At 38.9% G+C, this 26,097-nt stretch overlaps 1 protein-coding gene across 1 annotated transcript in view; it reads right to left on the bottom strand.

Moving 5' to 3' along the window:
• Positions 1 to 21,576, bottom strand: part of LOC131363788 (integrin alpha-X-like) — a 28,972-nt gene extending 7,396 nt beyond the window's left edge. The window contains exons 1-20 of the mRNA XM_058406651.1: positions 21,508 to 21,576; positions 14,861 to 14,969; positions 13,454 to 13,554; positions 13,264 to 13,334; positions 12,861 to 12,975; positions 12,638 to 12,762; positions 11,915 to 12,048; positions 11,655 to 11,805; positions 11,187 to 11,337; positions 11,011 to 11,084; positions 8,875 to 8,995; positions 8,472 to 8,605; positions 8,126 to 8,284; positions 7,308 to 7,502; positions 4,166 to 4,299; positions 2,881 to 3,020; positions 2,624 to 2,772; positions 2,164 to 2,295; positions 1,916 to 1,989; positions 1,649 to 1,790 (exon numbers count right to left, since the gene is read on the bottom strand). Coding sequence (XP_058262634.1) covers positions 1,649 to 1,790; positions 1,916 to 1,989; positions 2,164 to 2,295; positions 2,624 to 2,772; positions 2,881 to 3,020; positions 4,166 to 4,299; positions 7,308 to 7,502; positions 8,126 to 8,284; positions 8,472 to 8,605; positions 8,875 to 8,995; positions 11,011 to 11,084; positions 11,187 to 11,337; positions 11,655 to 11,805; positions 11,915 to 12,048; positions 12,638 to 12,762; positions 12,861 to 12,975; positions 13,264 to 13,334; positions 13,454 to 13,554; positions 14,861 to 14,969; positions 21,508 to 21,562 — 2,466 coding nt within the window. The 5' untranslated portion in view covers positions 21,563 to 21,576. The remainder of the gene's footprint in view (positions 1 to 1,648; positions 1,791 to 1,915; positions 1,990 to 2,163; positions 2,296 to 2,623; positions 2,773 to 2,880; positions 3,021 to 4,165; positions 4,300 to 7,307; positions 7,503 to 8,125; positions 8,285 to 8,471; positions 8,606 to 8,874; positions 8,996 to 11,010; positions 11,085 to 11,186; positions 11,338 to 11,654; positions 11,806 to 11,914; positions 12,049 to 12,637; positions 12,763 to 12,860; positions 12,976 to 13,263; positions 13,335 to 13,453; positions 13,555 to 14,860; positions 14,970 to 21,507) is intronic.
• Positions 21,577 to 26,097: the final 4,521 nt, after the last annotated feature.

Raw genomic sequence — 26,097 nt, 5'->3', positions numbered from 1 at the left:
CTTCTGTCTAAGGCACGCTTGTATTCAGGAGTGTTACATCTGAACAAGGGGTGAGATCAAGAGAAACCAAAGACCTGGCTGAGGGAGACAATCAAGAGACCACAAGCAGGAGAGTAGAGGTTCAGCAGTGCCTCACCAAACATTTCTCAAGTATTACTATAGGTGCATTCGCAACTCTCCTGGACTCATGTCTGGAGTGTCATGTCTTCAATGATTTGCACTCAGTAAGGGGAGATTCCAGGGACCTTTATGCTATTTTTTCTACTGACAAAACATGTCTCACAATGTTTCACAACTGTTCAGAAGAAGATCTACACTCCCTCTACCCTTATCACACTTCATAGCTCCCTAAAATCTACACTCCCAGTCATTAAGTTTTCTATATCTCCAGCAAGCCTGTGCTTGAACACATTTTCACATTTGGAGTTTATCAATGAGCGCTGGACCCCTGAAAAGTCTTGAGGGCCAGAGGTGAAGTTGTAGTTTGTATCCCTAAAACCTAGTCATCAGGACCATCTGATCTGATGTTCACTGAGTAATATCTTCACATCCGCTCACCTAGCAGCAATCTGAGGACATGATGTAGCCTGTCTAACGTTTGTTTGAAGGACCCTTGTGGGAGATGGTTCTCTTATGAGAGTTATAGGAGCCATAGGAATGCTTCAGTGATTGTGTTCACCACACAGTGTGGATTCTACACACAGGATGGATTATACTAAACACACAGAGTGGATTTTGATAAACACACTTTATATTTTGGCCTAGGTGTCCCACTGATAAATATGTTCCTTTACATGGGAGACCCACTGCAGATCGGAGAGATCGTCCCAATGCTGACAGTAAAACATTAATCAGTGCATATAGGACTTTGGCACATTTTGGACTGTTGAAAGTTACAGTCAGCGACCTGACACAAACATTTAGAAAAAACCCTTATCGAGAGCAACTTGCATTTACCTCACTTATACAGCTGAAGGTTAGTATAAGTGAGAGGCTTGCTCAAGAGCCCAGCAGTATCAGTTTTGGTAGTCCTGGAATTCAAACTCACAACCTTCTGATCAGCAGATCAGCACCATAACCACTGCACTAATATTTACCACAAGTGTATATGGTGAGCCATCTTGTGTTCACAATAAACACTAAATTAAAATCATGAAAATATACAAACAGACGGTAACCAGAGGGATCAGGGAACTCAAGAAGGGGCAAACTATCACTGTGTCACCATGCTCCTATCAATATTAAGCAAAAGTAGTGACTCATTGGTTAAGGCTTTGGGCTACTAATTCAAAGGTTCTGATCACAGCACTGCCACTAACCAGATCCCTTAACCCTGCTCAATTGCATTCTGTCTTTTATTACAGTCAGACATATGCATACTTATCTTTTATTGTAAGTCAACGGAACCAGGAGAAAACCCATGTGCACACAGGCATATCTCCACAAAGATAGTAACCTCAGTTCAGGCTCAAACTTTGGACCCTGGACCTGTGAAACAGGACTGTGCTGCACCACTGTTTTTTTTTGTTGTTGTTGTTGTGGGGTTTTTTGTTTTTGTTTTTTTTTTTATAATTAATCATTATGCATAGACAGTATAACTCAACTCTTCATGTGGCCAAAATGTACATTTTTTATGTGATAAACTTGCCTCTTTAGTGGTGGATCTCCTAAAAGACAGTCCAAAAGGGTACTTGAGAATTACACGAGTGTTGTAGGAATTTTCCCCTCTGTTCTCTATGAAGACAGTTACATTCATTTCTTGCATTATTCCAACTTGTATGACTGAGTGTCTGAAAAAGGAAAAGTTAGACAAACAAAGCAAACACAAGGTCAAATCATCTGTCTCAGGACTGCACTGAGTGTTTTCACCAATCATACCATATAACAGTGTTACTGTTTTTACCAATTATCTTACCCAGAAAAGTTAAAATCCACTCTGAGATTATCAGTGCAGATGTTATCATCTCCACACTTTATTTCAAAACCCAGCTGTGGAAATAGTTTACACAGTGAAGAGTCACATGCATGGTCTAATATTAAAAGGTTTATATGATTTATATAGTGAGTTGAGAAAATTAGATAAACAGAACTGAGGTGTAAAAGGACATTTAATTGTAAACATAATGGAAACGATCATTAATCCTTTAGACTCTCAGTACTTACGTTATAATCTGTGGTATTCCTTGTATTAGGAGGTAGCATCGGTCGTAAATTGTTCAGTTGATTACTAGGGAGACCCTCAAATGTATACACTAACTCATTAATTATTGGGTTAAGTGCATCATTAGGGCAAGCCTGTAAGGCAGGAGAAAACAAATAGAATAAAGTGTTCCAGGGATTGATTAAATAAATAAATAAATAAATAAATAAATAGAAAGACATTTCTTAGGCTGCAATAATGCTAACTGAATATTTCAGATTTTATTTCAGTTGTTTAAGACTGGATAAATCAATATATCATTATAGATTCTTCTAGTCTTGAGGAACTAAAAGGGTACAAGTTACAGTCTCTCTGGATCCTGTTTATTATTTATTAACCCTTTGTTATTCATACACTCTCATTTAGCTCTAAATGTGTGCAGGTAAATACATTTAAAAGATTTAAAATGAGCATTTCAAATACCTCTATATTAAATTCATGTTTAATGCACTTCACATTTAGGGACACATCTATCGTGTTAGATAGAAGACGGTTTTTCTCTGAAAAGAAGGCCCGGTAGCTTTGTCGTTTGGCATCAAGCTTTAATGAATAGTTTAACTTGGCAGACAAACCTAAACAAACAGAAACAAATAACAATCATAAGCTTCCTAAAGTCAACAATTCCCCTTGTTATTTTGTGGGAAAGGTCGATAGGTTATGCATTTAAAAAATGTAGGAACCTGTGATGCCAGTCTTTGTTGTCATTGTGAAACACAATGTTATGATGTTTTGCAAAGGACTGCTGCAGTCAGAGTCTTTGATGGGGATTTTGGATGGTAAGAAACTTACTGTGGTCTGCAAATCCACAATGGGTCTAGATCTGAACATTTACACAAAACACAACACACAAGGCAAATATGTAAAAGGAACATCAAACTAACAGTATGTTCACATTAAATGGGATTTGACCATATTATTACACTGAAAATCCAAGTTATTATGAGTGTTAAGCAGACTCCTAGCCTGCTGTTGAGCAGATACGTAAAACCTTAAATTAGTTCTGGTGCAGCCATTTGCTATTAGAAGCCACATAATTCGCTGATCTGTCTTTAATTATCTTCAGCGAGTTTCACATTATTTCATTATAAATATACCAGTTTGTGGAAGGCCCCTGGGATTATCAGAGAACATACCTACATAAATAGCATCATGTAAACAAAGTAGCTGTCAAAAAAGAAAAAGGACTAAGTTTGAAATGTTTTATAAAGAGCTTGCTTATCAAAAAACAAAATAAAAATTAAAAAAATTAAAACATCCGCTTAAATGCATCAGCTAAAAATAGAAGTAATATGGCACAGCAACGGGAGAGCCCAGAAATTAGACATTCACTGACATTCAATGACTGGGTAAGGACGGTGTTAGAAACCAAGGCATCACAATTGACCATGTAGTTCCTGGTGAGATCCACAGCGTAGGTGGAAGAAGCTGTTTGCCTGGACTCTCCACAAAGCTGGGTTTACTGAAGAGTGGCAGTGGAGCCCAAATTGGGGAAAATAGCCATAAGAAATCAAATTTGAGGTTTTCTACAATCATGTTGGTGATTCAAATGCGAAAAGATATTCAAAGATATAGTGGGAAAGATATCTAGCAGCTAAAGGTTGTTCTATTAAGTATTGACCCACAGAGTCAATGTTTGCCCAAATATATTAGGCATATTGTGTACACCAGATTTTGAAAAAAATCAATTCTCACTTGTACCAGGACAAAATGTGGAAAACGAGCAAGAGCGTGGAATTTCCGTAAATTTCATTGAAATTATACCACATACATGTTGACTACTTTATTGAACCTTGTTAGTCCACTTTAATGTTATTCATTGTCTAAGACTGTTGCTCTTAGCGTCGTGGCTAGAAAAATACTGTATTGTTGGTTTCCAGACTGCTGTAAACCCAGCAGTGACAAGGAAAGCTGCTGAACCTGATCATTTCATCCCAGTATAACCCACATTCCGAGAAAATGCCAAACCTTAAAAGCAAGACTGCTCCTTTGGAACCGACAGCAAGATCTGGCAGTTGGTCGTTACTATGGTCCAAAGCAGACTGACTCAGAGAAATACCAAAAAATTGCAGTCCACTGCTTACAGACGAGCCTGTGATTCTCTGTCAGTGGAGAAACAAGACAATATTATGATTTGTTATCATTTTTGAAATAATTATTTTTCAGAATTATTTAGTGTTTAGCGTACATAGTGTTTAATTTGTATTTTGTGTGTGAGTGAGTGAGTGTGCTGCGTTTTTGATGTGTTTGACTAGGATCTATTTTGACACTGATTTAGAATTTGTTATTAAAGACCCTTGTACATGGATTCTGACCAGAATATCTCAAGACCAGTTGTTGAGTGTATATGCTCTGCTTCACAAAACAAAGTGCCTCAGCCATACGGTTATCTCAGTCTGGTGAGGAAAGATACTGCCCACATACCAACATCTCAATGCTAGTGTGAGTAAACAAATGCAAAACACAAGACTGAAAGTAAGATAACACCCATATGTGGGCTGTCAATTTTCAAAAGTCTTAGCATGTTATAGAACTTGTATTTCCTTTTTACTGGAAGTGACCAAGGATGGTGTGGAAGATTTTAAGTGAGCTGCACAGAGCCTTAAACTTAACCAAGTCACATGGAAAGCCACGCATCCTTACTACATGCTGCAGAAGGAGCTTTGCAGTCACTTGGGCAGCGGTATAAATTTACAGGCCTTTGAGAACCTGCCCACAACTACACGTCTCACCCCATCACCTTGTCCAGGGAAATGTGTGGCCATACATGGGAAGAGGGACCCTGTTTCAGGCCACCAGAACCAATGCTGTAAGAACACCAAAGTTCTGACCTCTCTGTGGGTAGACAGACAGAGAGATTATAGAGCCTGCCTCCTCCTGAAGTGCCCTAGTGGACTGCTTCTTCCAATACTTCTTCTGATACTTCGCCCTCTCCATTACAGCCCCAAATGCCTCCTTTACCTCAGCCATACATGTAAATCTGCACTGTTTTGCCCAGTTTTCTTGGTCAGTGGACAAAGTGGGGTGGCCTCAGTACTGACATTCTTCACAAAATGCTGGAAGATGTTTGTAAAGGCCAAGAATCACTGGACCCCACCATCACACATTCATCTCCTGCCCTGATGCAAACTAAGATATAGACATTGTGTAGGTCTAGTTTAGAGAAGACCTTAGCACATTGTAAGTGGTCAAGTTCATCAAGGGCAGGGGGTGTATTTATGGGTCACCTGTATAGTAATACAGAATATAGCATATAGTATAGTATATAGTATATATGTTATACATATACTTTATATAGTAATCTCCAGTATAGTAATCTATACAGGGGCACAGGCTGTTGTAAACAACACAGAGACAAATCTGGGGACCAATCTATCTGAGGTTATGCTGCTGCAGCCAAGGAACACCCATGACAAAGCAGCTCAGGTGATGTTTAGAACCACACAATGTGTAGTGTCCAATGCATAGGGTGAGCAGCACCATAGTCGTTCCTCCTCCATGCCATGCGACTCTTTAACTCCACTCTGGGTGGGAGAAGTCAGTGCTGACACTACTCTCTGTCCTGAAAAGTCAGTGCTGACACTACTCTCTGTCCTGAAAAGTCAGTGCTGACACTACTCTCTGTCCTGAAAAGTCAGTGCTGACACTACTCTCTGTCCTGAAAAGTCAGTGCTGACACTACTCTCTGTCCTGAAAAGTCAGTGCTGACACTACTCTCTGTCCTGAAAAGTCAGTGCTGACACTACTCTCTGTCCTGGAGTTTTGCACAGGACTCATAAACACACAGTTTTTGCACATAAACGGTTTTTGCACATCACCTCACTACATCTGTAGATTTTTTATGCACATTACTTATATTGTATTCGTCTAATTCTCTATATTTATTCCTCAAATCTCTATATTTAGTATTTTTTGGTATATTTTGTTAAATGGTGTAATATTTTGTTATTTTGTTATTTGTTATATTTTTTGTTATATTTTTGTGCCCTTAATTTTGGGTATTTTAGTATCTTTTGTTATATTCCTTCTTATTTTATCTATGACCTGTGTTTGTGGATACTGCTGGAAACTGTGAATTTCCTTTTTGGATGAATAAAGTATCTATCTATCTATCTATCTATCTATCTATCTATCTATCTATCTATCTATCTATCTATCTATCTATCTATCTATCTATCTATCTATCTATCTATCTATCTATCTATCTATCTATCTATCTATCTATCTATCTATCTATCTGTCTATCCATCCTGGTGGTTGCATTAACATCAGAGGCCACTAGTCACCCATCCAGGCCATAAACAAGCAATGTGTTTGAAGCAATGTGTTAGACTGTGGGCCGAACGCTAATTAATGAAATTGCTTGTGACCCATGAATCAGTACAGAACTGCAGGCTCAACTGTCTGCCCTCACCTCAAAGTTTGGGTGATAAGAAGCCACAGGTGTGCGGGGTCACATTCTGGGCTGACCCAGACCCCTTTGTCTAGGAGGGTCCTTGTATTTTAAATTTTTGAAAAGGCAGGCAGCCTGGCTCTGGTCTAACTGCCCATAGTCCTGAGATGACAGTATATCAATGTGACAGGCCCTTCTTGCCAGAATAAGCAGCACCCAATTGTATGGGTTCTAGTGGGGTCTAAAAGTGGTTTGGATGTTAGATGGGTCAGCCTCTAAACACACTCAAGTAGTTAGCCCTGTTTGACTGGGTGCTCCAACCAGCACTCCTGAAGATGGTTATTCAGGCAGATGGGAAGGTTATACAGGTCCTCCAGGTCCCCAGGAGGATCACCCTATCTGGCTCTGGAAGGCTGGATCAGGGGCTCTCCATGGGGACATTGCACATAGAGGATGCAGCTTAGGTCTACAGCATTTTGAGATTCCCTACCTGAGTAAGATCTATGACTGCTTTATAATGAAGTTTTGCGTCAAATTACCCTCACTGTGTGTTCTGTTGTATGTACATTTCCATGGCAAAATTAAACAGTATATGAGACATCAGGGTACTGGGGCATTTATCAGTGTCAACTTGCTCTTTCACAATACAATACATTACAATGCATCTTAAATAAGTCTTAGTCATAACAGGATGCTGTACACTTGTTCCTGTCTGACCTGAGAGAAGGTGGGGGCAATGTCTCCATTTCTCCCATTAAAGATGTAGATGCTTCCCTGGTTATTCTCTTCTAGAGGTGCTCCTACCACTACATCCACCAGACTGTCTCCATTTAAATCCGCAGGGCTTGCCAACGTCAGGCCAAACCTCCCCCTTTGTCCTGGGATTCCTTTCACTGACCTTAGGTGTTGTACCTGTAAAATGTGCATAGAATATAACAGAAACCGTACCAGCCAATATTCTGGTACAAAAAACTACATGACAAGGTAGGAAAACTAATGCAGTTCACAGTAATAAAATATTCAACTTGGTTTAGTTTATTACTGTGTACTACACTTCATAGTCAATTATTTATATTTGTTAACTTCTGTAGGCATCTTTGCTTGTCCTGTTCTTACATACAGTATGTATTTTAATAAGTCTTTGGTGGCTCAAGATCACATGACCTCTAAATAGTAGTGTGAACATCAACTTGTAGCCATTTTATGCACTTTATCCAGTGTTGTGACCGTTTAAGGGTGAAGTTAGTTTTGGGCCAGAATTGGGTGAATCTGAACTCTTTGCAGGAAGTCCTGTTCTTATATATTGTGCTGAGTTTTTAGTATCCCAAGATGATTTAATCCCCTGTATGTAAACTAAGCATTTTATGCAACATAGCCAAGTACTTTCAAGAGCGGTTAAAAACAGGAAGCAGCTTTACTTTACTGATCAAATTTCTTTTACAAAGCGAAAAAAAAATGTCTAAATGGAGACTTCTGAGATGAACGGGTATTTTCAATAAGATGTTAAGAATAGCACTGTTGTGTTTACTCTTTACCTGGGACCCATACAATTCTGGAAAGGTGTAGATGAAGACTTTTCCTTCCTGATCCCCCTCATTATGCAGTGGAGCAGAAACAAGTAGGAGGTCTGCAGACTTGTCCGAATTCAAGTCCACCACACATAACTCAGCACCATAATAGGAACCGATCTGACGCTGAAAAAAAATGGTGACTGGGTCTGAATTTCATCTGAGACTGGGAAATACATAGCTGTTCACATCTATAGGTCTGAACACTGTGTGCAGGAGCTGTGAGGCAGAATTAATACCTGGGGAACCACAATGCAGAGTTTTTCTGTATGTTTGTTGCTAATATGAGCTGTAATTAAATAAATAAAATTACCTCAGGAGGAAACAGTGTCTGAATTACACTGTCTGTATTGTCAGATATGATCACTGCCCCCATGTGGTTGTCTCTTGGTGCCCCCTGAATGATGAATTGATTATTGACTGTTTTTGCTACGGCCATGGAATAACCTGTGAACACAGGGCAAGCAGTCAGTTTTCTTGGTCATGTTACATGTTTGCTCACAAATCCCTGCCTTATATTATCGCACTATGCAGTATTTAGAGGCACAACATATATGGCAATACAAACATATCAAATTTCTTACTTTTTCTATCTTTAACCTATCTTTAAAATTCATCATTATAAGGAACCCCACCAGACCCCCAATATATATTTTAAACATTTTAAATGCTTTAAATCCTTGGTTTAATTCATTCAAAGCAGAGGAGCATCTCACCTAAATAACTTTCATTACTGTTGCCCTTATGAAAGGAGTTTTGAGCTATCCCTTGTGTATTGTACTTCTGATAACCACCTTTCCACTGAAATGCTCCAACTGCACTCATTATCATGGCATCCTAAAGACAAACAAAAACAGCATCAAGCATTCAATACTGTTGTAATACATGGAGCAATCCAAGAATCACAGAGGTCCCAATAGAATAGGTCAAAAGAAGGAATTTGGGCAACACATAAAAACTAAATGTTTAGAAATGCAATACACACAATACATACCTACATATAGATAGATAGATAGATAGATAGATAGATAGATAGATAGATAGATAGATAGATAGATAGATAGATAGATAGATAGATAGAGTAGGGAAAATAAATATTTGATCCTTTGCTGATTCTCACTCACAAAGAAATGAAGGGTCTATAATTGTTATGGGTAGGTTTATTGTAACAGACAGAGACAGAATGTCAACCAAAAATCCAGAAAAAACACATGATACAAATGTCATAAATTGAGTTGCATTTCAGTGAGTACAATAAGTATTTGATCCCTTACCAGCCAACAATAATTCTAGCTCCCACAGACTGATTATGTGCTCATGTGGTACAAAGATTAGCCCTGTCAATTTAAGGAAGTGCTCCTAACTACAACTCATTACGTGTATAAAAGACACCTGTCCACAGAACCTCTATCTTCCATTCAAACCTCACCACCACCAGGTGCAAGACCAAAGAGCTGTCAAAGGATGTCAGGGACAAGATTGTAGACCTGCAAAAGGCTGCAATGGACTACAGGACCATCAGCAAGAAACCATCTGATGTGGAGACAACTGTTGGAGTGATTATTTCCAAATGGAAGAAATATAAAATAACTACCAATTGCCCTCACTCTGGAGTGCCAGGCAAGATTTCGCCTCATGGTGTAAGGATGATCATGAGAAAAATGATGGATCAGCCCAGAACTACATGGAAGGAGCTTGTGAATGATCTTAAGGCAGTTGGGACCACAGTCACCAGACAAACCATTGGTAAAACAATACGCCACCATGGATTGAAATCCTGCAGCACCCACAAGGTCCGCCTCATCAAGGAGGCACATGTATAGGACCGTCTGAAGTTTGCTAATGGACATCTAAATGGTTCAGAGAAGGATTGGGAGTCAGAGAAAGTCCTGTGGTCAGATGAGGCCAAATTTGGGCTCAACTTGTCGTGTTTGGAGGAAGAAAAATGCTGACTATAAACGCACCGTCCCTACAGTCAAGCATGGCGGTGGAAACATTATGCTTTGGGGCTGTTTCTCTGCTAAATGTACAGGCCAACTTTGCCTCACTGAGGGCCCAATGGATTGGTTGTGGATGGGTCTTCCAGTATGACAATAACCCAAACCATACCGCCAAGGCAACAACTGAGTGGCTCAAAAAAAAAGCACATTAAGGTCATAGAGTGGTCTAGCTAGTCCACAGACCTCAGTCCTATAGAAAATTTATGGAGGGGGCTGAAACTTCAAGTTGCCAAGTGACAGCCAAGAAACCTTAAGGACTTAGAGAAGATCTGTAAAGAAGAGTGGACCAAAATCCCTCCTGAGATGTGTGCAAACCTGGTAACCAATTACAAGATCACAAACATCTTACCTCTTTGTTTGCCAACAAGGATTTCTCCATCAAGTACCAAGTCATGTTTTGCTTGGGGATCAAATACTTATTTTACTCACTGAAATGAATGAAACTTAATTCATAACATTTGTATCATGTGATTTTTGGTTGATATTCTGTCTCTATCTGTTACAACAATCCTACCACAGCAATTATAGTCCCTTAATTTCTATGTGAGTGGGCAAACCTCCAATCAAATATTTGGGATCAAATATTTATTTTCCCCACTGTACATAGACACATTGATAGATCTGGCCATCTGTATTTGTTTACCCACCTACCAGGCAATCAACTCAACTAAACCAACTAAAATCATTTTAAACAATGTTCTTGCCCCATGTAGAAATCAGAAAATGAATCTGAACTGATGTGTTAAACATTATGTAGAGTAGTACAGAGGTGCCCAAGATTAGCAATATTTAATTAAAAGTGACAAAAGAACCAATGAAAGACAACCAGTGCTGGTTCAAAAATTGACCTACATTTGAAACAAAGTCTGCACTGAAGCCATCCTGTGCAAATTCCATTCTAGTGGCGTCTCCTGTAGCCTGAGTTCCTAATAAAGTAATAATATCAAGAATGACAGGTTACTGTGAACAGCACAAGAAAATCAAATCTTTTTTTTCAGTAGCTACAGTAGATAATTTTACTTGTATACCCTCAATTGCAATGATATTCTCTTCCAGTGTTTTTTGAATTTTCTTTAATACAGAAAAGTCATCCACTTTAAATACATGTGTATCGTCTGGATCCGATGCAATAGTTTTCAACTCGTCTTCTGCTTCTTTAATGTTAAAGGCCCTTCCAACCTAGTGAAGTAAAAGTTTCAGCATAAATAGATACACATATACAAATACACACACAATGTATTTTAACTTTTAAATCGCTCCTTTAAACTAATACATACTAGTACTTACTAGGTATTAACTAGTTCTAAATAATATCATAGTATGTTAGTAGTTGTCTTTATAAAAAATGTTTTACTGGGTCTCATCTGGATACAAAAAAATCTATTTGGAAATTGTTCACAGAAACATTTACATCATGTGGCATTCATGAAAACCCACTTAGTTCTTGTTATGAAATTCAGTTGTTTAATATCAATATATCAATATCAATTACTTACCCCTATAGCATAGCGAATAATTTTCTTTCTGTCTGCTTCATCAGCAGCAGAAGGCAGCTTTTGTCGATCATTTGACTGACCATCAGTGATGACCACCAACACTCTGTTGGCACTGTCCCTGGCCCCTGCCTGAGGGGTAAATAATTCATCCCTGTGCGAAATAAATGAAGTGTTTGTGAACATGGCATCCACTTACCTTTTTTTAATAACAAAGTTCAATAGAGAACACGCTGGCTTTTAGATGCATTCATAATACTTACACAACTTTTTTGATTGCAGTGGCTGTGAAGGTCCAAGAACGGAATTGTTTAATTATGCTTATTTGATCAGTGCTTGAAAACGTGTTGAATTTTATGTGTATTTCACAGATATCAGAATATTGTGCAACTGCAAACTGAAAAAGAAAACAACATTCACAATAAATTGTATTTCATTTTTTACAACAGAGTCATAAAAATCTATTTTTAATAATGAGTCCCATGAGTCCAGAAGGACATTTTGTTCAGTAAGTTTACAAAAATGAATGATTTCTTGAATGCTAGTGTGTTAGCCAGATAATTCTATTTTTTTGTTCACCTGGGCAGTATAACGATGAACATACATTAAACGCCAAAACAATTGTGGACACCTGATAAATCACACCTACACATCTATTCCATTATAGACATTTAAATCAATCTATTTCAAGACTTATTTGTTATATAGGGGACTTGGTACTGTGTTCTGCTCTGTGTTCCTTTCATGAAGCACTAATGATGGCCAGCGATTCTGCCACCTTAATAAGGTGTTTTTAACTATTTCTTCTTAACAATTTTATCTTGAAGTTGTGTTTAGAATGTTTATAAAGACATAAATTTGCTTTCATTATATTACCGTATAGTTGCATAAACATGTAGCTGTAGCTTCTGGCAACAGGATATTTATTCTCATAAGTATAAAAACATTCAAACATATCGGATAGGCAAAGATGTTTCTGCACATGCCTGAAAGTCTCTGTCTTTGAATTCGTTAATCATGCTTATAACAAAGTTCTTCATTGTAATAAAATCATGCCAGTTTACACTTCCAGAGCCATCCAACAAGAATGCAATGTCAGTTTTCGGGCAATCTAAAGAAAGCATGAGAAACAAAATATAAGAATAGAGAACATTATAAAACATAAAAGGTTATGAATGTTAATTGGTGCTAGCTCCTCATATGAAATACCTCTCAAAGTGCGTGGAATAGGTTCTGATGGCTTATTGTTGGAATTCAGAATAAAACACATGCCATAGTATGCAGTAAATTGCTTACACTGCTTGGGAATGGTTGGGCCACAGACCTGAAAAATAATGTTTTCCCTTTTACTTCATACCAGATTGATATTTTGAGTAATAACCACTAATGTACAGTTGAGCCAACTGTGATGAAACAATAATGAAAATGAGCCAAAAACGTGTCAGATGGTTAGACTCTTGAATGGACATTACACTGAAAAATTTCAATTTTGATATTTATATAGAAGCAAAACATGCAATGGGATATCAGACCTACAATTTAAGCTCAATCCTTACCTGAGTTGAAATACAGAGTTTTTCTGTACCTGACTGGAAACACCAGTGTAACTTACCGCTAAGTTTGAAGTTGTGGGATCTTTAGTCACTGACAGTCCAAGTGACATGTTGATAGCCTCAGAGGGCACTGTGACAAGATTTAGCATGAAGTCAAATGTGGGTCAAAGGAGTACCCTTTCTGGAATAAACTTTTGATGAAATATGGCATAGACTTATGATTAATAAATATTGTGTATGCATTAGTACCATTGATTCGTATTGGTGAACAGCTTTCGCTGCTAACAGTACAGCTGTACAATCTCCCTCTTTGATTCTGACTTTGGATTAAGGGATCACTCACAATCACACTGAGAAGAAAAGGGAAATGTTAGCCATATGAACCTGAATTTTTTTATAAACATAACTGACTGTCATTATCTGCTTCTTTTTTTTTTACACTTTACTACTGATTTTATTTACTGCATCAACAAAAACATATTGTATAAATCTAATAATAAAACTAACCACACTTTTATTAGATGATAAAGCAACAAATGTATTTTTTACAGTGATGACTTTTCAAAAATGAAATAACACCAGATTCCTGCTGTGGTCGGGGTCAGGAGTGCGCTCGGGTTCCCATTGACGAGCATTTGATGGCTTCAGCAGGAAAGAATTAATGTTAAAACTGTAATGAATTCAGTAATGATGCTCAAAAGCTTCTAGTTACACAACTGCACTTGAATGTATAGTGTACAGTTATAGAAGGGAATTATTTATAATTACACTCTGCGGTGTCACAGAGATAAGGATGGGTTCCCTTTTCACTCTGGTTCCCCTCAGGGTTTCTTCCTCATATTGTCTCAGGGAGTTTTTCCTTAACACCATTGCCTCTGGCTTGCTCATTAGGAATAAATGTACATTTATATTTGAAACTTTAACAACAACCTTTAGTTGTCTTTATTTGTCACATATAGATTACTGCACAGTGAAATTCTTTCTTCACATATCCCATCCTTGGGGGCTGGGGTCAGAGCTCAGGGTCAGCCATAATGCAGCACCCCTGGAGCAGGGTGGGGTTGGTGGCCTTGCTCAAGGGCCCAGTGGTGGCAGCTTAGCAGTGCTGGGGCTTGAACCATGATCTTTCAGTCAACAACCCAGAGGCTTAACCACTTGAGCTACCACCGCCCCATACAAGTCTATAAAATACTATAAAAGTGCTATACAGGTATAATTGTACTGAATTGAACTGAATATTAGCAATTGTTTCTTCAGGTGCATGTGATACCTTTCTTCCTAAAGAGAAAACAGACTTCTGACATCTTGATAGGGTTGCTTGGATTTTTCCAAGTGTTAAGGACAAAATGATACTGCCCCTTAAATACAGTGGAATAATGCAGTACAGTCCCAAATCATTTCTAATTATCGTAATTGGCCAATCAGATGATTCTAAAAGTCACTTTCCAAACTGCTTCGAAAGAGTCAACTTAGTGTATGTGAACATTTGACTAGAATTCGGGGGTGAAATAATGCTAAAACCAGTTGTTTTAAAATGATAGACGTTGTAATTCTCTTTTCACTAGAAATGTATGTAAATGTATGGGCCACAAAGTTCAGTAGAAGGCATGTGTCACTGGAGCATTGGAGTGTCATTATGTCTGTTGTGTTTCTCACCTCATAGAATCTTTCTGTATCACTTTGTAGCCGAAGGCTATGCTTTGGGGTTGGGTGAAATTTTTCCATGGATTTGTATCAATGTTGAAAGCCAACACTAACTGAGATACTAGAATAATTAAAAAAAAAAAAAAAACAGGATACATGAATTAAAGTTTTAATAGTGTACAAAATTATTAAATTATTATATAATATTATTATTTAATATTAGAGTACATTTGAGTATAAACATTTTATTTTTACTGAAATTTGAAAGAAACTAAGAATTCTGGTCCATGTTCAAAGTTGAGTTAAAAACCCCTTTGATAGTCGTCAATCATTCATAATTGTAGCACTACATTTTCCTCCAGTTGGGAGTGGGCTCTTCCACCCCATGCACTCCACATGGATGAGGGCTTACTGAACAACTTAATGAAGATGAACATGATATAGACCTTCAGGATATCTTATGGAAAAAATGTCCAGGACAGCTACAGAGATGTTTAGTACTGTTGCCAATGCCTTATTAACATGCTTTATGTTTGTTGAAAAATGCTCCATCCTACAGGAACCACCAGAATCTCTCACGAGCAGTCACACCCACCTCCTCAATTCCCACCAATCATACCCTCCCAGTTTATTGCCTAATAATTACACACACTTTTTCCTTGTTTTAATATGTAAGAATTACTTTGACCCTTGTACTTTTTTTGGACAACCTCACTGTGCTTATCGTTTTAGAATATTTGTTAAATAAACTTGCCTTTTTGGTTTTTCTGTACCCTTTCAGTCTAAATCACTCTGTTTTTTTCTTTCATTTGTCAACCCCTGTAATTAAAATGTGTAAATTTATACTTATTTATACTGAAAAACTCGGAAGAAAACAACCCAAGAATTGGATTCGGGTGTATGTTAGAAGTTTTTTTGAAATGGCTTTGAGATTGCAGAGGATCATTCAATCAATCAATGTGCATTAAAAGGCATGCTATCATAGCAGAGGTGTGGCCAAGAACAAGCAGTATAGTTCACATACCTGTGATTTATATTGCTAATGATTTGCTCTCTCTTGCGGTAATCTCGGGCAGAGATAAAGCAGGAAGAGAGAGCATACTGACAGAGAGAGGAAAACACTGCTGAGCTGTGCATGTGCACAAGCATGTGTGTGTTCCATAAAATTCTGAAAAGTGAAAGCAAAATAAGCTGCCTTGGCTGATTTGAACTTGTCTGCCTCCAAAGTCCTCGTTTCCCTCCTTCACCCACTGGTGCCAAAACCCGGGATTTTTGAGGACAGGTGAACTATCTTGGATTCCACTGACTTAGATGGTGAAATCCCTCGCCAGCCTCCATGCTGCCCAACAATGCTCAAGGACCTGCATGTGGACCAGGAGCAGCACTTCCAGGCTGTGTTCCAGAAACAAGAAGAGGATTGTCAGTTGCTCAGGAGCCTGCTCCAGTACAATGATATTCCAGCCACAAACCCAGCAGCCCCATCCCATTTCCTTCTTGCAAAAGCCCCAGCGATGATGGTGAGGCCTTCATAGAATTATTCAAGCAAACGGCTGATGCACTGGCAGCCATCCTCACAAAGGTCATCCAGTTGGTGAAGGACCAGGGCGGTGTACCCTGAGCCCTCTCTCGACTTCTCCCTATCCCATCAGTCTCTCTCTCTCTCTCTCTCTCTCTCTCATATCTCTCATCCTTCTTCCCCTGCTGTTACTCCCCGCTCTTCCCAGGTTCCTGTGCCTCAGAAACAGAAGCCTATTGCTCCAAAACCGGCACCGCAGACCACGTTTTTCCTTTTCTCCTCTCTGGATAGAGGTGAGGCATTGCAAATTTACTATCTCAACCTCCTAAAACTATGGAAAGAGATCCCCATGGCATTGGCCAAAAGGAAGGAACTGGGTCCAGAGCTAAAATTAAAAGCATCAAATTCATTTACTCTAGACCACTTCTTACTGTCCCAACTCATGGAGGTTGCCTAGTTGCAAAAAGAAATTCATGATGTGTTCTTGCCTCTCCCTGGCCACACTAACCTTATAGAACACCACATTAAGACACCCCCAGGGGTCATGGTGTGCAGCTGATCTGAACACAATAAAGGTGGTTTGGGATGAATTTCAGGCCATGTGTCAGGAATCACTGGGACAGTTCCCTGCCAGACCACTGGAGGGGGTGCTGGCAGGTGAATCGGCGGAGCCTGCATTTCTGTTTGTTCTCCCGTGTACTTTGTGCCAGGCCCTCCATATTTTTTATATCAAGGCCCTTGATGTGTTGCCATATTTATATATGTTTGTTTCTTCCATGTTTCTAGTGTTGTCAGTCTGTATGGCAGATCGTCACATTTTGTTTATGATTAGTTTTGTTTCATGTTTTGTTTTAGTCTTGTCTTACCCCTGTTAATAAAACAATGCTTTGTTCAATCCTGTGCATGGGTCTGACTTTCCATGGCATGGGGTGCATGTGGTTCCCACAGAGGTTCAGGTTCAAGCCCCACAAGGATTGGGGGACCCGGATGTTGCAACCTGTTTGAAACGCGGGTAATCAAGGAGTAGCACAGTGGGTGATCCAGCCCGGTGGTCCTGGTGCAAAAGTCTGACAGGTCAGTACAACTCTGTGTAGACTTTAGAAAAGTCAATGCAGTGTGTTAATTTGATGTGTATCCAATGCCTCCAATTGACAAACTGCTTGACCGGTTAGGTGCAGCTTGTTTTTAATCAACACTGGATTTACTTGACTCCAGTGTCCTGCAACAAAACAGCCTTTTCCACACTGCTTGGTTTACACCAATTCTTCACCACTTCCTTTTGGTTTGTTTGGAGCCCTAGGCAACATTTCAGTGGCTTATGGACAGAATGCTCTAGGTCATGGGCAGGAGCACCCCAAATTGACAAGACCAGAGCTATTGCGGCATACCCGAGGCCCAAGATCAAAACGGAGCTGAGACAGTTCCTGGGGCTGGCTATTATCTATACTCATTCTCTTGGCAAAGTTATATCCTCTCTCTTACCACAGCTATACTGTTGACACTCAATTTATCTTCTCCTTCTCTCCCTCAGATACCACAGCTTCTGCTAGGATCTCAGCATGTCTGGCAGACATATCATCATGGATGATGGCTCATCAGCTAAAACTCAACCCCAGCAAAACTGAACTGCTGGTCATCCCTGCTTGTTCAGTCTCTTGTAATTTCAAGACTGGACTACTGCAACTCTCTACTGGCCATGCCAGCAGGCTTTCACTAAGGTAAAGGCTGCACTCTGTGATGGAATGCTTTTGCATTCTCCTGACTTCTCTCTCCCTTTTGTTTCTCAGACATGGGCTGGGGGCCCTTTTGTCCCAGGTGGTCAATGGAGAGGGGCACCCTGTGCTGTATATTAGTTGCAAACTATTGGTGAGAGAGACTAAATACAGCAACAGTGAAGGAGTGCCTGGCCATCAAGTGGGTGGTCTTCACCCTCAGGTACTACCTGTTGGGATGGGCCTTTGACCTCTGTTCGAAACACCCCCAATGCATGAAGGATGCCAAGATCACTCATTGGTATCTAGCTTTACAGCCTTTTAACTTCCAGATAGTCCACAGGCCTATTGCATAGATGGCTGTTGCAGACTTCCTTCCCTGCCATGGGTGGAGTCAGCTGCAGACCAGTCAGTTCTCTAGCGTGAGGCAGGAGGTGGGGGTATATATGAAAGCAGAGGCGTAGCTAAGTGCCAGTTTTTGAATTGAATTTGAAAACTTGAAAGCAAACTAGAGCTCTCTTGGTTTTAAATTTAAGAAGATTAAAGGAGAGATGGGTAAAAATAAACCAAAAAATTGTAATAAAAATACGTCTGATAATGTGTCTAAAATGCATTACCAAAAGGGAAAGGAAACAATCTCATCTTTAAATGCAGCATATTAGTAGAAATGTATATGAACATTTTTACTATTGGTTTTACACTATTTTGCAAACTGTAGGAGTGTGCTGTTATAGAAAATTGTGGTGGTGTGATGTGGCCCAACAGGAAAAGACGTTATTACCACTCTGATTTAGATTACTTTCCAGTATGTCCTGATGTTCTATTACATCACAGCAATGCTCAAATGATTCTAAAAATAACGCATCATTTTTATCCACTTAATGTTTCATTTTTGTGGAACAAGTTAGTTCCTCATATCACTTGCTATAACAGCTATAATTTGTAGTTCCTTCACAAGCTTCTCGTTTCTCACTGTCCTTGTTAAAGTTAATAAGACCAACACTTGCTGCTTGTCGTGTTGATGCTGCTGTGTAAAGTCTTCTGTTATGAAGACTCCTAAAGGAACAGTTTTACCTCAAAACAGTAAGACCTACTGGTGCAAGGAAATTATCACTGGTTTAAATGATTTCCACAAGATGGCATCCCAGACCATCATGAATCCCACACTGTTCTAACTGTTAGACATGTTGTAGACACTACTGAACATAAATCAATCCTCTCTCTCTCTCTTTCTCTCTCTATTTATCTCTCTCTCTCTCTCTCTCTCTCTCTCTCTCGGAATAATCATAATAATCACTTCAAAACACTGCCCCTGCTGCACCAGATATATGTGCTGATATTATTTGCATTTGAGTGTAGCAGTAAATTATATGCTTACTGGCCACTTTATTAGACACTTCTATTCCATTAGAGAGTAGTGGTTCCTCACACTGTGGTCCAGTATCCCCAAGGGTGTGTGACTATTAGCCTGGTTGACTACCTATATCAAGGCAAACGCTTGGGACCTAAAATGTGTGGTACGTGTAAAAAGAAAAATATGTATTACCATGTATATTTAAATGTCATTTATGTTCTGTACTTTGGAATTTATTTGATAGTTAAATTGGTTACTGGTTGCAAAAAATTTAAAACAGAAACAGAAAGTTTCAACATGGTACACACTAGAACCCATTTAGTATGTTTAGGACCCTTATCTCTTTAGAGAACCACGGATGGAAGTGTGTTCCATTTTGGTACACGTTGTACAGGTAGAGAGACTGAGGTTAATCATTCTTTCCTGCACAGTTTGCTTATCAGTAGCAGACTAACTGGAGATTATTGGTTGACCACAGCAACCCAACCCAACAGTGAAACGATGTCTAAAATAAACTCAGTGCTACAACACTGCTATGCTCAATGGGTAAAAAAAAAAGGTAACCATGAGAGAACAGCTCAATATAATCTATCTGTATGTGTATGCATCTGACTATTTATGCATATCTGAAGTACTCTATATTGTTTATTGTAGATTTAGTCACCATTTTGTCCTATAAAAACCTTCATTAGGTTTAGAGGAACTGTTTGGATTTGTTTTATTTATACCGGATATCATAATGCTATATATGGTATATGTAATAAAGACACAAAACGTGGTGTGTGCTGTTAAAAAAAATGGTGTAGTGCTAATCAGAGTGCTACCGGCTAAACGTTTCCTGTAAGTTTTTTTATGCCACAGCAATTTGCCTCACTCTTCTCACTCTTCAAGATGAGAAAGAATAACTTTTCATGGTCAGAAACTGATTCGTCCTGAACTTTTTCTCGTAGGGAAAAATCCACATTATACCTTTACCTCAGGCTTGGAGTGGAGACTCCTTCCAAATATGTTCATCTAAAAATGATTATGTTGCACTCTAAAATCTGATTTCATGAGCCACGTCTGAAGCCATTGCAAAATGTATCCTAGCGATAGATAGCTATTTATATGGATACATGAACAAAATATGAAGGACGGATCGGTTAGGGAGATGCAGGCAGTGCTGACTGTGAAAGACTGTTCTGCGAAGAGAACATGCATCAGGCACTATTTTCTGTTCTGCATCTGTACTCTGTACTTGGAATTGTGTTGTCATTATTATTGTGATTACGTTTTAAACTCCCACACGGATAGACGGATGACTGAATTGGATTTTAGAGATCTGCATGAAAGCTTTCAGATTTAGAGGGGCTCCCACTACACACATCATCACTGGAGAATATTAAACGAGTGTGAACATTAAATCATTGTTCGTCCATGGAAATGCCCTAATATTTGTCTGTTGTGTTGCTTAGCAACCAAAGCTTACTGACCAGACTGTGTTGTAAGAATTGTTTACTGTGAAAACAATTCTTACAACACCATAAATAAAAGATTTATTAAACACAGGATTTATTTTGGTCATGGTTTTATAAAAGCAACAAGGTGTGCATGAACCTTACTTCCTGTGGTACCAAATAATACATATTCCCATTATAAAATCACTGTAACCCACACCCTCAAGTGGCATATTGTTTAAAAGAATCTCTCTGCAAACTTTTTTTTATGCTTTGTTGTGACTGTGAAGCAGTGAATGATGAAAACTGAAAATGAGAGAAAAAGAGAGAAGAAAATCAGGAAGTGGCTAAACCTTGTACATTCCATCAGCTTCCATAAAAGGGCATTCTGTTATGTTTAAATGCTGTGGTCAAAGCCTATTTACATGCCATGTCACCTATACAAAATTCACCAAACATACAGTATATATCAAAATTAACACGTATTACATGTAAATACAACCCAAAACCAGATTCAGCAAATCATTCATTGTCCTTAATGTGACTGTTTATGAGACCTGCCATAGCAATAGACGAGAACCTGAATTTCAGTATATTTCTTAGATAGAGTTATATCAGTGATAAAGATAGTTTGATCTTACCAGAAATCAGGAAAATGTACAATGCAAAAGTCCAGTCCATTGTCAGTGCTGTCATCAAGTTCAGAATGACTGTGGAGATGGAGGAAGTAGAAACACAAGAAGAAATTTTTTTTTTGTTGTTGCACAGTCGATTTAGTAAACCCTACACACCACTGTGGGAGTGGCATAAATCGACTAGAGGAAATCAGTAGAAACACAGTAAGAAACTGTCGCACACCATATTGAGTAGTAGAGTAGAGAGTACCTTTTGGGGCAGAAGACCATTCCAGTAAATTCTACACATACAGGTGATAACACCTGTGTTAACATTCACAGCATAGCTGTGACCTTGATAGTGGTGTGGATGTCGCCTGAGATGTTAAATGCATTCACACATTAATACCAACATGATAATGATGTTATTCTAAGTGCTGTAGGGTTTATCTGAAATATGCATATAGGTTCTTATAAAGGTTTACAGGTTTTTGCAGAGGTATTTGCACAGTATTATCTGTATTTTCAATAAAACACATATGGAACCCAAGTCAAGGAATTATTAATAACTGTTACTTTGATGTATTGAAGCTTTCGGATGTAACAATTCATCCCAGAGATGATCAGTGGGTTAAATCTTTGTAGGTATTGTTAGTCCAAGCTCATGTTGCTTAAAACAATGAAGTCAAAAGGACCACTAAAACCTTCTTGATTTTATGCCTCAGGTTTGGTTTGAAATATTTTTTCATTTCATTTCATTGTCTGTACCGCTCATCCGATCTATTCTTGGGTCACGGGGAGCCTGTGCCTATCTCAGGCGTCATCAGGCATCAAGGCAGGATACACCCTGGACAGAGTGCCAACCCATCGCAGGGCACACACACACACACTACAGACTCCAATCAGCCTAGAAGCATGTCTTTGGACTGTGGGAGGAAACCGGAGCACCCAGAGGAAACCCACTAAGCACAGGGAGAACATGCAAACTCCACACTCAAACACAGGGCGCTGGAGGTGTGAGGCGAATGTGCTAACCACTAAGCCTCCGTGCAGCCTAGTTTGAAAGATGTTATTTCAATGTACATTTAAAGCATTTGGCAGAAACCCTTATCCAGAGCAACTTAGGGTCAGTGGCGGCTCAAGTGGTTAAGGCTGTGGGTTGTTGATCAGCGGATCAGGGTTCAAGCCACAGCACCACTCAGCTCCACTGGAATTGGCAATTGAGCAAGGCTCTTAACCCTCTCTGTTCCAGGGGTGCTGTATCATAGCGCTGTATCTTCTGCCCCTGTGCTCTGACCCCAACTTCTGCAGCTGGGATATGTGAAGAAAAAAAGAATTCCACTGTAATGCATGTGTGGCAATAATCAGTTCTCTTACAATTGAGGGTTAAGGGCCTTGTTCAAAAACACAGAGGTGGACTTGGGATTTGATCTCACAACCTTCTGAGCAGTAAGCCAACACCTTAACCGTTTAGGGGCTATTTGGCTGCGCTAGACCCTAAACACTTCTATTCATGACAGCGAGGTTCTGCACACCAATGAACGCGCTGATCTGAATAAGCTGAGCATCAGTGGTGCAATGTAACAAAGTAAAATTACTTCGTTTCAGTACTTAAGTATTTTTTGAGAGTTTTTGTACTTTGCTTGAGGTTTTATATCTCTGTCAACTTTTACTTTTACTTCACTACTTTTTTTAAGCAAATTCTATACTTTTTCTGTTCGGCATTTTGGTTACTTACTACAAAAAAAAAACCTGCGTCCAAATTTGCGGTAAAGAAAGTTTGTGGTTAGTGATGACTATAGGACTTTAGGCTATGTCCAAACGTAGCTGGGTATTCTTCTACTTCATTTTTTAAATTTTGTCCACACGACCTACGTGTTAAAAATATCTTTGTCCAGATGAAAACACAAAACACCCTATTAAGTGCTGTCAGGAGCCTAGCCAATCAGAAGCTTAGACAAAACTTTATTACCAGTTTCAGTAGTTTAATAACAAGGGCGCGTTGCGGGAAAGCGATGCCTTTGACAAATTTTATTGTAGAATGTAGAAGTCCGACCGGGTCTCGTCCAAAACCGCCATCGCTGTTGTGGGAGTTTTGTATGCAGCAGCAGTGAGCTCTGTATTACATTCCAGCCCTCTGTTCATGACCGTAATGTGTGAGTAACTGCGCGTGTATGTGCACACGTAAAAAGTCCAGTAAACAACATTAACACAATCAGCAGTTTACGCAAGTCTGCTATTGCACAAAATATCTTCATAAACAAAGCTGATGTCAAATCAAGGAGACCGGCGCACAGACAATGATGTCAATTCATCAGAATCTCCGTTTCCCCTGTCCACACAACACCACTGAAAACGGAGTTTTGGAAAATCTTCTCTTTGGAAGGAGTTTTCCAAAAGCTCGGGTTTTCAAAGTCCTCAAACTGCATTAGCATGTGGACGAGAGGTCAAAACACAGAGAAAAATCTCCCTTCTTAAAAATCCCCGGGTACGAGTGGACACGGCCTTAATTACAAGTGCACGTGTATGGAAACACTGATACTGTACACTTCATTACAATACACTTCTTTCTTTCATGCAAGTCTTATTTTTTTGGTGCTGCACTTATTGAGAAGTTTAAGAAAGAAAGCAATACAGAATAAAATTCATAATTCTCCAAATTATTACAGTCTACTATTACATTTACTTGAATACATTCATGAAAATACTGCTTTTGATACTTAAGTACAGTTTATTTCAGATACTTTAAGACTTTTACTCAAGTAGAATTATAATGGTTGACTTTAACTTTTACTTTTACTTTTCTAACAAAATACCTGTACTTTTACTCAAGTGTGCCTTTTGGGTACTTTATACACTGCTGAGCATACTCTGGGCATGCATTTGCATCTTTGTTTATTACTAGAGAAACCTGCTGAAAAAAACCTTACTGCATCGTTTATCATTGTATAGCATTTCTTTAAGCTTCAAGACAAGAGTAAAGGATCGTATCCTTCAAAATTACGGCGATATCCTGAAAGCACAGCGGTCTCACCACACAGCATCTGTTCCTTACTGAGACTGGTGAATACACTACAGTTCTTGGTTATATTCACTGAAAATGCCAGACAAGTAGGGTCAGAAAGTTCTATCATTGGGAATGTTTGAGTGTTTTTAACATTAAACATTGTCAGAAAGCAGGTTTACAGAAAACCTGCCTGAGAAGAAACCTACAATTGTAGTGAACAAGCAGTATAAAGTGCATAGAAATGATGTTTCATTTTGGGATGATCCTAAGACAACATCTGGTCTGTGAGCATGTTCACCCCATGTCCATGTGGGTTTACTCTAAGCTCCTTTAAACATGAAACTTTTTTATGAAATATTTTTGACCTTGGCCAATTTGCAGAAGTATTAAAAGAGCAGAAGTGTCTGTCTACAGGGGAATAGAAACTGACTGGTGGATAGTGGTGCATGCAGGCCACCAGAAAGCCCACATCTTCTAATCTATGTAAAACACCTTAATGCATACAAATTCTGGTACATTATCTCCTTTTGGAAAGTTTTTTTCCATATCTATGTACTATATTTGAATATATGTGTACAAAATAAAGTTTTAGCAAATGTATAGATGTATAGGTTGCATGTATAGGTTATGTATATGTACTTTCAGTCGGTGTACTGAATGAAAATTAATACTAAAAGATGATGATATGTGCGAAAAAGACCCAGCAACATGAAAAGAAAGCACAAGAAGGAACAGGATTTTTTTTTTTCTTTTTATATTTTTATTTTATTGCAGTAATATATACTTGAGCCAGATCTTGTACCATGACGGTGCACCTGCACACACTGCATCGTGGACCAAGGGCTACTAGGACTACCTGGTGCCAAAACCTGCATCTACATTGAGAATGTGTGGCATATTCAAATTGTAGGAATTTTCCTTCCTCTTATATGTACGTGTGTGTACGTGTTTGGGTGTGTGTGTGCATATATAACTATATTTAGATGACCCCTGTCAGATATTCAGGCATGCCATATGACTGAGCATGTGTAACCTTTGCTGCCCTACTACATGCAAAAGTCATAGAAAGGTCAAGAAAAGGTGAAGGATCATCTTTGCCTTGGTAAGATTAGGTTTCTAATAGCAGCTTTGCAATGCTGCCAAATGAAGCAACAGGAAAGCACTGACACTGAAATTGAACAATTTATTTCAGCAGGTTAATGCACATAGAGAGCATGTGTGGTGATAGCGATGATAGCGAGATGATAGTGATAGCGAGAGCTTTAGCGATGATAGAGTGACCCTCCTCCACTTTTAGTCACATAATGTCAATGTGGAGCAGAAAGAGAAGTAGGAATTGGTTTAAAAAAAGAAGAAAAAAGACAATGAAACCACTGGAAAGAAGTGTGAATTTCTTGCCTATGAAGTAAGTGTTGCATTGTGAGTTTCCCATTTTACACTCAGTCATATTATTTTTCTGGTTGCACACACAGACATGGCCAGCATACAAAAAATAAACTGTGAAATCTTACAATACTCTTCTATTTAAACTACTGGCGTCATCTTCATGGCTACTTCTATAATACTCCACATTTGTGTGTAATCTGCATTTCTGAAATTTCCTTCCTATT

This window comes from Hemibagrus wyckioides, linkage group LG13 (genome assembly GCF_019097595.1).
Source record: "Hemibagrus wyckioides isolate EC202008001 linkage group LG13, SWU_Hwy_1.0, whole genome shotgun sequence".
NCBI classification, from domain to species: domain Eukaryota; kingdom Metazoa; phylum Chordata; class Actinopteri; order Siluriformes; family Bagridae; genus Hemibagrus; species Hemibagrus wyckioides.
Note: the sequence above shows the minus strand (reverse complement) of the source record. Positions and strands in the feature narration are given on the sequence as shown.